Genomic DNA, 13243 nt, shown 5'->3' with positions numbered 1-13243 from the left:
TCATGCAAGTTGTCTCAAATGGGACAGCTCTCAACAGTAATACCACAAATGGTATCCCATCAACTGTGTTTGTAAACAACTTAATGAGGTTTTAAGTGTTACAAACTAAAAAACATGTGTCGATTTACTGGTAACTATTGTGAAGTGGGTTACTACTGGTACTACTTAATAGACCTGTCAAACGTGATAGAAGTCACACGACGAAAACATCACGTGGTCTAGTTGAGGACGGAGGCATTGGTAGTTGTCACGACGTCAACTTCTATTGACCACACAGAAAAAAATAATATTTCTGTACGTTTACAGAAGATTCGTATGGAAACCAGTTGCCAAGAAATATTTTGTAATACTACAAGAAATATATTGTTCAACCCATGGATATCGTTATTTCGCATATATAAAATTCCTTTTTTTGAGATAATACTGAGTATTACTTACGAAAATTGGCGCATAATTGATGTTTCATTAAAGCATAATGTTTTAAACCATGAAAAAGATAATTTCATATTCAATCATTGGACTTTATTTGTTTTATTATGCTAATAAATGTGCGCAGTTAAATCTGAAAAGCTTTTCAGGGAATTCTTACAAAAAAACTTTAACTATTGGAGGTATTCGGACAACACAAAGCATAAACCCCGGGTAAGAACTCGAACCCAGTATTATTGCGAACACTATGTTGTGTGACACAGTTGTTTTCATGTAAATGTACAAATTTTACAAATATATGTAATTTTACACGAATATTGTCGGTTCCACTTACAAAAAAAACATGTAGACGCGAGACACAAAAGCTTCAATTACGATCGGTCGTGGGACGGTAACGGAAGTATTCCATTGTTGTTGGTACGTGTACGCCATTGAACAAAAAAAAAAGAGTAGCTCATTTTTGTGACGGAATGATCATAAATTATCACTAGAATCAAAAACTTCCAATAACGTCGTGCGTGATTAATTACAACTTAAAATAATAGACATTAGAGAACAATTTAACTAATTGAAAAAGAAGTATCTCTTTTTCAGAGGTTCTCCCCTTATACAGGTTGAGTCTGAATCAAAGCACCCATGCCTCTTGGGCAATATTGGAAAATGGGGGGGGGGGGGGGGGGGCTATCTTAGCTCTCAGGGAAGGGGAAAAAAAGTTTAATCAGGTGTTTTTTCTTTCAAGATAATGATTTAAAGGTATCGATGTTTTTTTTTGGTAACAGGATAAAGTTTTTTTAACAGGGTCAAATATTGAAATTTTTTACGGCTACTTACAAGTCGCCGTTATTTTTCCAAAATATTAAAATTACTCCATACCCCCAGGTATAAGGACCTCGCCCATACAAACTGTCATACGGGCGCGTTTGGTCTGAATTCAACCGACAAACTGCAGTTGCAGCTTCATCACAAGATAAGTTGAAAACATCTAATACGACTAATGGTGTAAAGTGCTTAATGTTGGTATACGCCTTTGCGTTGGAGCTGAACAGCATTTGTATTGGTAATAAATAGAGAAAGCATTTAAGATGGTACACTGAGCGTATGGACTGAGTTTAATTGAATGAAGTTCTACAAGCACCAATAAGTTTGTCGCCAAATGCCAAATTATTTCTTTGAAATAAATGGGTGAAGTAACATGCCATAAAAATATGTGGAGAGAAAAAAAAGTGTTATCCTCAATTATTTCAATTAGATAATTTTACTACAGCGCCAAAATTCGTGGTGGCTGTACAACTTCAATTAATTAAACACAATTCAGACTGTTCCATCATTAATACTTAAATATTATTTACAATAAACATGTTTTTCACCACCTTTTAATCCACTTCAGACCATTCGTCGTGGAGATGTTTTCAACTTATTTTGTCATGGCGAAACCTGAAGCCGAAGACTGTCGTTCGAATACAAAACTCATTCTGTACTGATTTGAGTATGATGATTTATTCTTGAATTCCATTACCGATGCAATATATAATTTTAACAATTAATATTAAAATAATTTCAGATTTGATTAATTTACAGTAATACCTTGCGATTTAAAGAATTGTATGATTTTAATTACTAATATTTAAATAATTTCAATCACTACGACCACCGACGAAAGGAAACTGAACCGGGATCTAAACATACACAAAGAGCAAGTTTTAAAAATAAAATAAAAATTGAAACTTCAAACACTTCCTTTATACCAACGCGCATATATATATATATATGTATATATATGTATATATATGTATATATATGTATATATATACACACATATATACATATATTACTCCGCAGGGAAGACACCCGCGCACATACTGCATAATTCATGGAAATATAATAATAGACGATCTTACCCAGGTTTTATCCAGGCAGAGTGGGTTCTTCTTTGCCTTCTTCGAGGGCCGCATGTCTGACGGCGGCGGTTCTTAATTCTCCTCCTCCGACACGCAGTGGCGAAGGAAAACATTCATCTTCCGAGGGAGCACACTTCCTTGCGACACCGACCCCCGCGGTGCCGGCCGGCGTGCTCGGGGTCGGGCGACGTTCGCGCGAGACGTGGACGGGGTCTGATTTGCCGGGCGAAGTGGCGCGAGGCGGGTGAATGAGCGCGCATGCGCGGGAAGAAGCAGCAGCGGAGCCCGCGGTGTTATCTCCCTTCTTCCGCCCCTCGCCAGGGGCGATCGACGTGTGCACACCCGGGGGTCGCGACGCGTCCGGCAGACAGCGCGGCGCTGCTAGCACTGAGCGGGACTTCGGGAGGTCCTCGCTCCTGCCCTCCCCCCCCCCCCTCCACCACCCGGGATCCCCCGGGAAACAGGTCCCAGCTTGCAACTACCGCTCAGCTTTCAAGGCATTACAGCTTCCACCACCTCCTCGCGTTCACAAGCCTTGCGGAGGGGAGACTCTTCCGAGACCCCGCGTTGAGTCACAGCGGTGCCCTTCAATTACTCCTTCCGACCACGACGAGTGCTTTCCCTACAGATTCTTTCATCGCCCCCTCGGGGAAGAACGAACAATCGGATGGAACCGTAATTCTCGAGTGCAGACTAACCCAGCGGTTCCCATTCCCCCCCCCCCCCCTCCTCCCCCCGGCCAGGGAACCTTATGATCGACTTATCTTTTGGCGGAACCCCCACTCCTTCAAAGAAGGTTAACTGTCAATAATTTTGCCTGCTTTATATGACATTCGTAGAGACCTATAAAATTCGCGGATTCATTTCGTGATAGGATAGAGTCCAAATACTTTTGACATTATTTGGCTTCAGTGTTTGGGTCACAGTTTATCTGAAGGACTCTGGGCCAATGAAAAATCTTTAACAGAAGAATTAGCGAATCACGATCATTCCAGTCAACAGGTGTTACGAGTCGGTAACCAATCAGCAGATGTAATTTGCACGAGTGCATAGAGGATCATGGAGTCTATCCTTTAGGGATTTTAAACAGCGAATTTTTCCGGTCTCTAGACATTCGTCCTGACTCACGGAACCCCTGTGACCCTGCCATGGAACCCCAGGGTTCCGAGGAACACCTTTTGGGAACCACTTGTCTACATTTTGTGATGTCAACATTAATGGCGCTTGTACATAATTCATTACGCCACATAAGTTTACAAATGCTGCGTCGTGAAGATTTTTTTTTATCACAACAAAAATGACGTGTATATATCAGCAGAATCATTTCACTGCATAAACATTTTCCTGTTTATTGCATGACGTACAAAAGAATAGGCAGCTACCGTGTTGCATGCAATGCAGAGTGTGTTTTCTGTTTTTTCTCTGGATCCGTGTACACTACGAATGTTACATTGTAAAAATAAATACAATTTAGAACTTCTTTACCACATCATTTATTATAACACTACAAACTTAACAGTACACAATCTACGTGATGTAGGTAAATAAAATAAAAGTTGTTTTAAAGAAGTTTTGTATTATTAGAATTCATTATTAAAATTAAGATAAAGCGAAATTTTTTTGTGTCCTAAACCAGCGAGTTGAAATTCGAAATAAAATAAAAAATTTCCTCGCAGCGTTAAAAAGTAATTTTTTTTTGCAATGAAATTCCAAACAACGTTTTGCAAAATGCACATGATTAGCTTTTAAAGTAGGTAATTATAGTTACATCCAGGACAGAAATTTTCCATCGGTTAGGTTTCACTGCGTCCCGCTCGAAAGCTGCCTTCCCATTGGAGGTCGCGGTCTAGCGGGCTCGCACAACACTCACGTCGGGACTCCTCGCTTCTGGCGGGCCATTGTCCTCCGCGCCGCCCGTCGGCACGTGGCTGGCTCCGGTAACTTCCACTTCCTCCCCCCCCCCCCAAATACCTACTGCAGCCACACTGGCGTACTCCTGGTTCGTTCAAGGGGTGGGCACACCACTCGTCCTTAGTATTTTTTTTCTCCTCAACTCAGCTTTCATACGAAATATATTTTCCGAGCGACGATTTGAAGTTTACAACCCATCTCTCTCCTATTTTGTCTTTTTTTTTCACCTTCCTCGAAGAATTTGATCATTCTGTGTTATCGATATAACACGTTCAAATCCGTCTACTGGTGTAAATTTAAAAAAAAAAAAAAAAAAGTAAAAAGCAGGTGTTAAATTTTTCTCTGTTCCCTGGCCATAACCAATCCACGTACACAATTCTCGTCATCTCAGTGTTTCTAGTCAAGTGCAGGGAAAGAAGCCTTGAGTATAAGTACGAATATCTTGACAGGTGGTTTTTCCGGAAGAGTAAATCGATGCAAATTAAAAAAAAACGCAGTTATTCGTTAAAATAAAACATATGTTTGTCATTATTGTGATAGTCACGCCAGGAAGGAAAGTAGGAGGGGGAAGTTCTTCCTGCCCCTGACGTGTCTGAGCGCGGGTAGTCGCTCTGTCCCGTACCACATCGAGACATCTGGAAACAACTCTCCGTCAGAAATGACGCGTAGTTGAACTGAAACAAGGCCAGTAGAGTAGGGAGAGCACGAATTGAGGCTGCGATCGAACACACAACCATCGTCACGGCAGCCGACAGCTCATCGGCAGAGACTGGAATAAGTTCACAGGATGGGCTCCTCGGTCGAATGCGTACTCGAACGAACGAATATGCCCTTATCACTGAGTGACGCCGTACGCTGAGTTAACCTTGATTTGTTGCTTTTTAGACGTGACGTCTAATAAATCGATGAACGCCTGCTGCATGCACGAAAAAGTATCCCGTTACGCACATTGTCCCGTTACGCTGTGTCCCGTTGCGCTTATTGTACGCTTGCGCCGCAACTATCTCTCTTTTTCACTCGATTGGAACAACCATCGATTTGACTGTTTCGAGGCACATTAAACTTGAAACACTCCCATTCGTTTCCTACTTTTCCTACCATCGTCCTATCGTTAACAGAATAACACAGATTGGAAGAAGTTAAATAGCAAACATGTGTACAAGTTATAGTTAAAATAATCTCTTCGTTAAAGTAATGAACATATTTTAATTAATGAGTGCAAATAAAAGTAAATTTATCAATTAAATTGTAGATTTCATTTCACTCCTTCTTTGTATCCATACAAAATAGTGATAATTCAACAAAAATGATTCAATTTTATTCATAAAAGTATGCAATCATTTCATCAATGTTTTGTTATGACGTTGTCACGTTAAACTATCGTCCGTAAACCGACTTTACAGACAACCAATTTTTTTTTCTGTTGCGGATCACTCATTGGCACGAGAGACCTTCACAAATACACTACGAGCCGATCATCGTATAGCAAATCGCGAAGGAAACTGCGACATTTTCAAGATTTCTACCCATTGGTTTCAGCAACGTACCTTCATCTTCATTATTCCAACATAAAGACACAGGTTCACGCATTGAAAGTTTTACATATGACGACTTGCCGACCTGAGAACAGATAGCCAAGTCAATGGCGTGCACGCAGAGGCGACGGGACAGCTGATGCGCCAGCCAAAGACGTCTTTGGCACTCTTTGTTTATAATACAATAGATACGAACACACACGAAGAGGCGCGGTGGTCGAGGGGTTAGAACATTTCGCCTCTCACAGTGGCGACCGGGGTTCGATTCTCATCGGGGTCGGACCAGGATTTTCGCAAGTGGGGTTTCCTCGCGCATTCTCCCCAGGCTGGCCGGAACTACAGGTAGAGCAGCCGGCCCCACGAACACCACGAAGGTCGGAGTCCCGCGGGTTGGAAAGCAGGAAGGTGCTTCCCCCCCCCCCCCCGGTGCAGCTAGGAGTTTGTCGCCGGTGAGGTCACCGAAGTCCCTCCATCGAGAAGCCTCTCTCTCCAGCTGCCCGCGCCAAGGACGACAGTGTAAGCATTGGTCGGCCGTCATTCTGTGAGTCAGGTTCAGTAGCGACAATAATTCACTCACTTTGTATTCACAACGCGGTGCAGGGAAAACACAATATTAAATATGGGTTTTAATAGTTTCAGAAATAAATCTCAAATACTCCCAAACTAAAAAAAAAAGTAGACAATAATACATTTACACAATCGTTTAAAAAATTTGTTTGATATATATTCATCACTGCTATATGAGATTAATAAATTTATTTTGATAACCAGACATAATTATAAGTACAAAATTTGTCAAAAAACAAGCACATGCAATTACTATAACGGTTAGAAACATCATCTTGAATTCGTACATTTTTTATGTTGTTTGGCTTCTGTACAAACAAAATATGAAAAACTATTTAACGAAAAACGTTATAATATCTGGATTATACATAATCGAGTCTCGTGACTATCTTTGCCGGCTAAATTTTCTAATTTGAACGCAACCTCAATTATAAATTAAATCCTTATAAATAATTTTATTCCTACGTATACAAACGCAACTCCTGACGTCGATATGACTATATTTGAGCGATTGTCACATTTCTTATTAAGATGAGAAAACGACATCATATTTATATAGAATATTTTAAGCCAGTTTCCAAAACAGTCAATAAAATCGGGTAACTACTGAGCGCTCGGGTTCGACCTCCAATCCCAGTTAAGTCATCGATACAGTAGCATTTTTAATTTACTCTTTGTACGATTTAAATAACAAGGACAGGTTAATCAAACTTTGTTTCTCATGGTGTCTTAACAAACATGTACATTTTCGAATTTAAAATATGTAGAAACCTTTTTAACCCAGTTATGTTTAACACGGACATATTAGTAGACTTAAGTCAACTAAACAAAACATGCATATTTGGTAACCCAAAATTTTCGCAGAAGGTTGAAGGCGGTAACGTGGTTCGTACCCTCTTGTGCAATAAAAAATTAAGGAGTTTTTAGGACCCCTTTACCACCATATAGAGGTAGAAAACCATTTGTATTATCAGAAAATACATCAGGAAAGTAATGTTAAATAGTTAATGCACAAAAATATTTTTTGTAATTAAATTCTTACAGATAAGACCGTATTGACTATTATTATCATCTCTGTAATACATAAATAATCCATGCATATCCATCTGAAATTTACACCCCTAATATTTAATTTGATTACTGATTAGATTTACTTTATAAGTTCAAAGTAATACAGTAAAACATGCCATTTTAGTTTAGGGGAAATAATAATTATGAAAAAAATTCAAAACATTTTTATATACATAAAACCTGATCACGAGGCCAGAATTTCGCAAACTCCACTGTGCATGCGTTGTTTGCTACCAAGTTGGAAACAAGAGAGCATTAAAGTGTCCATTTTTATCCTTCTATTTTCACGCTAGCAGTCTTTAATAAAGAGTTTTTTTTAAGGATTAAAATTATAATTTAAAGATATTTAAGGGCCCTTATTCAACTTAAAGACAAATTAAGGACTTCTTAAAATGATATTAAGAAGGTGTACGTATCCTGGGTGATAAGCGACGATCTAAAAACACCGCGAGCATGTAACCGCACAGCCACGGCGCACCGCAGTGGTACATATAATGCGAAATGAGGCCTGGCGCGCCGGTCCAGCCCCAGAGGCCATCACGGGGCTGCGGGGTTGGTTCATTATGCACGCAGCCACTCCCAGCGGACAATAACCAACATTCCCCAATAGAAAGACACGTGCATTTCCATGTCGCAGCGCTAACAAGGTCGTGTCCGCGGTCAGCCAGCCAATGTGGGAAACAACCACAAACTTTAATCACAAAGGAATTTTAAAAAATAAACGCGACTGCTATAATTTAACATAAACATTTCAGACACATAAATATATATATTTTAACTTTTACAAGCTCATCATTTGATTTTTTTTTTTAAGTGAAACTTCTTTGGGCAAGATGTGGGTAAAATTTCAAGGCAGAATTTTAATGCAACATTTTCGTGAAACATTGCTGTGAAACGTTTTTTTTTCCTTAACCTAACTAATTACTAAGTGTGTTTGGGAGGGATCAGGGTAGGGAAGACTCTAAGTGCGTCTCAGGCCGAAGCCTATATGCTCTAAGCATGCAGGTTATGAACCATGCAGGAGAGGAAGCATGCATCATGTGCTAGGAGGGAATTGGCCAGCCATGGCAACGTAATGAAACGGTTCTGTTACGCAAAGTGGACGGAGAATAGGTTGCGGACCTTGCAGAAAACAGGTCGTGAAGCGAGCTCCACGTGGTGGCGTGCGGCTCAGGTTGAACCCCGCCGTGCTGCAGGGATAGGTGGGTCGCGGCGGTAGGGACCCGTCTGCGCCTGACGCCACCCCGACTTGCTGGCATCTAGTAAGGGAGTATTTGGGCAGAGGACAACACAGCGGGGTTTGAGCTTATTTTGAAGTGAGTAATAAATTTGTTGATTCATGTTTATTTAGAAAACAGTATTTCTCTCTCTCTCTCTTTCTGCCGTTTTGCCCCTTACTTACTAGTCCACGTTTGAATTGCCAAGGAAGATTCACTTCTATCACTTGTACTAAGTTACAGGCGCTCCTTTTTTTCCTTCAAATTTACTATTTATTCTATATGCAATTTAAATATACATAGAACATGTTATAGCATACTTATAAAAGATATACAGAATTTACGATATTAACTCAATGCTAGTCTTAAATTCGAAAGTATACGGTGTCAAGATCTATTCGTAGGGGCAGACATTTTTCACGACAAAATCCGAACGCTTATTAGACTTTACCAAGGTATGCCCGCACCAGCGGTTTCTTCTTTGAGTTTAATGGCCTTCTGCGAGAGAATGCTTTTCATTATTTTACCGAGCCAATCAGGACGCGTTTGCTTCCGCACTGAATTACTGTGATTGGTGTTGCAACAATCAACAGTACCTGAAAGAAACTCACCAAATCACGAAACACAGGCGATTTTATACTGTTGCAACTTTCAGCTAGTCTCGTAATCTTTCCGCAAAATATGTTTGCCCCTATCTATTTGCAGTGTTACACAAAATATTTTGGCAACTGATTAAAGTAAGGCACGCTGTGTTTATGTTAAATTATGCTTAGTCACGAACAGCTTTGTATGTCCAAAGTATATCACAAAAAGTTCTGATTAGCTGGAACGCATAATGGCTAGAGACATGCAAAATTCGCGGATTCAGTTCGCGATAGGCTAGCATCAAACAACTATACCTTCGTAACGCTTCTGCGATTGGCCCACATTTTATCCGGGGAACTGTGAGCCAATGGGAAACACTAAACCAAGAAAGTGCCGAATTACGGACAGCCTAGTTGAGACGTCTCACGCGTCAGTAGCCAATGAACAGGTGTCATTTCCGCGAGTATTTAAAGGACTGTGGAGTCTATCCTAGAGGTCAATGAATCCGCGAATTTTGCAGGTCTCTAATAATGGCTAATAGTTTTATATTAATCTAAGACTGCAATTAATATTTTCTTCATGACCAATAAAAATAGCTTCAGCAACTGTTAATCGGTTTGATGTGGAAAAATATGAGTGTGTGTTACAAATAAGTATAATTTGAATTTCTGGAATTACTGCGAATCTACGCTCCGTCGCGTCACACGGGCCTGCGACCACGGCTCCGTTAAGTGACCATTAGGAAGACTCAACTGTCCGCTACACACTCTGGCGAACACCACATGTTCGTTCGCTGCTCACGCCAGAGGTGTTTTTATTCATGCCGTTTGGCCCCATTTTTCGGAAAGTGGGAAGGCGGCTAACCAGCTAAACTTAACCCAATATAACAATTAAAAACTCCACAAACACATCCGAGAAGTACTCGAAATCCAAAACCAGACTCCTTCGCGTTAAAGATGACGCTTCAACCAACTTCACTCCAAGAAGCAGCCCGGAGTTATAAGAGCTGGAATTTCAGCGTACCACAGAGTGAAACCGCGAGTTTTTCCCTGTGTCTAACAACAGGACCGTGACGTGGTTACTGATGTGAATCGCGTGTGAAGATAGGCGCCAGCATGATTTTCTCCGCAAACTTCCGCTTGTATACGTTCTTAAAATGCGCGTGCGTGTGAAATAGCACCATTTATTCATGAAAGACAATTATTTGAACTGGTACTATATATACACATAGGTACATACACACAAATTTCATGATGTAAGTTTTGGGACATACGCCATTAGCAATGGCGTATGTCCAAAAACTTACATCAAGTCATGCACTCCCATTGCACAAATCTTTCAAAGATAACACACACATTTCAGTAAACAGACATTGACTCCAGACCAGTCACGGCAGGTGGCGATTGCAGGTCGTCAGCTAGTCGTTAACATCCAAGGCGTGACTCGAGATTACAAAAACAAAATAACAAGTTAAAATACAATAAACACTTCTCCGAACTGTAAACGCTTAGAACAGAGATAAAATAATCTTTTCACTGCTAAAGCCATAAAGCTTATGAACTTGTGTTGTTTCCAATTACTTCAGCTGCGATGCTTCAGGGCCACCAGGATAAGGAGTAAAGAAGTAGAGAGGGAAAGAGGAACGAATAACCAGAAACCCATGAGTTCGACGACCTAAAAAAAAAATCAAAATTGTTTCTTTCAAAATAAATAATTTGGATTTAAATGGCAATAAAACTGCTAATAATAATCATTAAATCAGTTTGATCTCGATTATTAATCGAGATCGGAAAAATTTGCGGATGCGTTTCGCGATAAGCTAGAATCGGAACTTGTTCACCTTCAAACTGCTTTACCTGAAGGACTCTGAGCCAATTTTTTAATTATTAAAGAAACCTCAAAGAAAGAAATACCTAATCACAATCATCCGAGTTAACAGGTGTCATGAGTAATCAGCCAATGAGCAGGTGCAATTTGCCAGAGTACGTATAGGATCGTGGAGTCTATCCTAGAGGTCACTGAAACAGCAAAATTATTCAGTCCCAAATTATTAGTGGTTCAGTTTGCCTAGTTTCGATAAACAAACATCAGTACACTTTGTTGTTTTATTAGTGCTTTCCTTTTGGTTGACAGCGTTGGTTTCGAATAGGAACAGTCTTACAAACACAGAATAAGAACGCTGGAAATACAACCAAGTATGGAGGTAAAAAGTAAGGAAGTTGGTGAGTGCAATCTTTTCCACGTTAATAATTGAATTCAAAATGAAAACGCCCCCTCCCACCCCCTTTCTAAGTGGATAGGAAAATAAGTCATTTTTTTTTGCTATAATGAAGTTTAATGATAATTCCTTGCAGGCATGTTGTTGATTTAATACAATTTTTTGGACATACGCCACTGTTTACACTGTTTATCATGGGAAAAAAAATATTCAAGAACACAAATTAAGAAATACAAATCAAAGCATAAACCCACAGAGAACAAGCCTAATTCAGCTATGTCAAAACAGATACCTAAACAGGCACTACACAATGACGAGAGCACAGACGAACACATGAATGTGCTGTCGTCGTTGTGTTTGTTGCGTTAAGATACTGAATAATTAATTAACCTGTGCGTTAAAACTATATTGTCAGTAAAATGTGATAATATTTGTTTCACTGATTAAATAAATATACGTTTTTAGATTATATTTTTATTTAGGTTAATTAAACTATCTATGATTTGCTTGATAATTATTTAATTTAAAGATGGAGTAAAATAAATTTGTGTCGTCCATGTTGCAATACCTGTGTCTTGCCATAGCAAAAATAAAACCATAGGTAAAAATACTACCGTTAACAGTTCCTAACCTCAAATATTGTTTAAGTTGAACTTCGTTGTAAATAGGTTTGGCTGCTCGACAGCCCCAGCTGTGATAAAAATAATACCGTGCCACTAATATTTCACATTATTTAATACTTCTTATTGGGGGCATGCTTATTTCGCGAAAATAGTCCGAGACTATCTGAGAGTTAAAACACTGTAGCATCGTCTTATTTCGCGATTGGGTGAGTTTCGTTCAGGTACGTGTCGTTTTGTTTCAAAACCAATAACGGTCACTTCGCGCGGAAGCAAACGCGTCCTGATTGGCTCGGTCAAACAAGGCAACGATTTCTCTCGCAGTCGGCCGCCAATCACAAGGAAGAAACAGCTGGTTCGTGTATACCTTGCTACAGTCTAATAGACACTCAAGAATTTTTCGCGATAAATGCCTGCCTCCACTTATTATAGTTAAATTGCATCGCTAAGCTCATTTTTTGTTTCACACGCAGCACCGGCGCGATAAAATACCGTCCGGAATGTGTGTTCATAGTAAGAAGGTTACGGTAAGTATCGTAAGAACGTCATCAATGGTCGGAGTTCAAAGGAAAATGTCGTGTTTTCTAATCACGCAGCTTCTTCCTGCTGTAATCTTCCACGACCTGCGGTGATTTTTTTTTCATCGCAAAATGTGTGCTCGCAATCATCCCGCTGGTAACGTGACACGCCTCTGATTGGCTGGCGATAGCTGCGCTCCCCGCTCGTTGAGGAAACAGGGGGGGGGGGGGGGGGTTGGCGGACCAGGAGGCGTGCGCGGCTCGTTTGAGCTGGAGCCAGCGCGAGGCACGCGGCAGACGGGGCCCGGTCAAGTGGGGCAATATCGAGCGTGCTGTCGCCCAGGCGACAAGCGCACGCGTGCCCCATTTGACGGGAGGGCGAGGGATAACCCGGACCAAACGTCACGGGCGCGCGCGACAGCAGGTGCACACGCGGCACGCAGGAACAAGAACCGTTCGCTAGTTCGAATGAAGACTTGCAACGGGGGATGATATTGATTTAACACAATGTCACGCACATACGCCATTGCTGGTTTACGGTGGTTGTCACAGGAAAAAAAAAAAAAAGGCGCGCTTATCTCAGTACACGTGATAGAAGTAAATAGAAGCAATTCAAACCTCGCTTCAAAAGTATATTTTAAAGGTTAAAACAGCAGAGAGATACAAGACATTTT

General features: G+C 40.5%; 1 protein-coding gene across 4 annotated transcripts in view; it reads right to left on the bottom strand.

Annotated features, from left to right (window-relative positions):
- The window catches only part of LOC134530542 (transient receptor potential cation channel trpm), a 435446-nt gene that overhangs the window by 400255 nt on the left and 21948 nt on the right, over positions 1 to 13243 (bottom strand). The window contains exon 1 of one of the 4 annotated variants that reach the window (XM_063365461.1): positions 2328 to 2675. The exons of 2 other annotated variants lie outside the window; for them this stretch is intronic. In XM_063365461.1, coding sequence (XP_063221531.1) covers positions 2328 to 2381 — 54 coding nt within the window. In that variant the 5' untranslated portion in view covers positions 2382 to 2675. Of the gene's footprint in view, positions 1 to 2327; positions 2676 to 13243 lie in introns of those variants that run through there. One more of the 4 variants, XM_063365455.1, reaches the window with a different exon arrangement.

This window comes from Bacillus rossius, chromosome 3 (genome assembly GCF_032445375.1).
Source record: "Bacillus rossius redtenbacheri isolate Brsri chromosome 3, Brsri_v3, whole genome shotgun sequence".
Classification (NCBI taxonomy): Eukaryota; Metazoa; Arthropoda; class Insecta; order Phasmatodea; family Bacillidae; genus Bacillus; species Bacillus rossius.
This window is presented reverse-complemented; position numbering and strand designations above follow the sequence as displayed.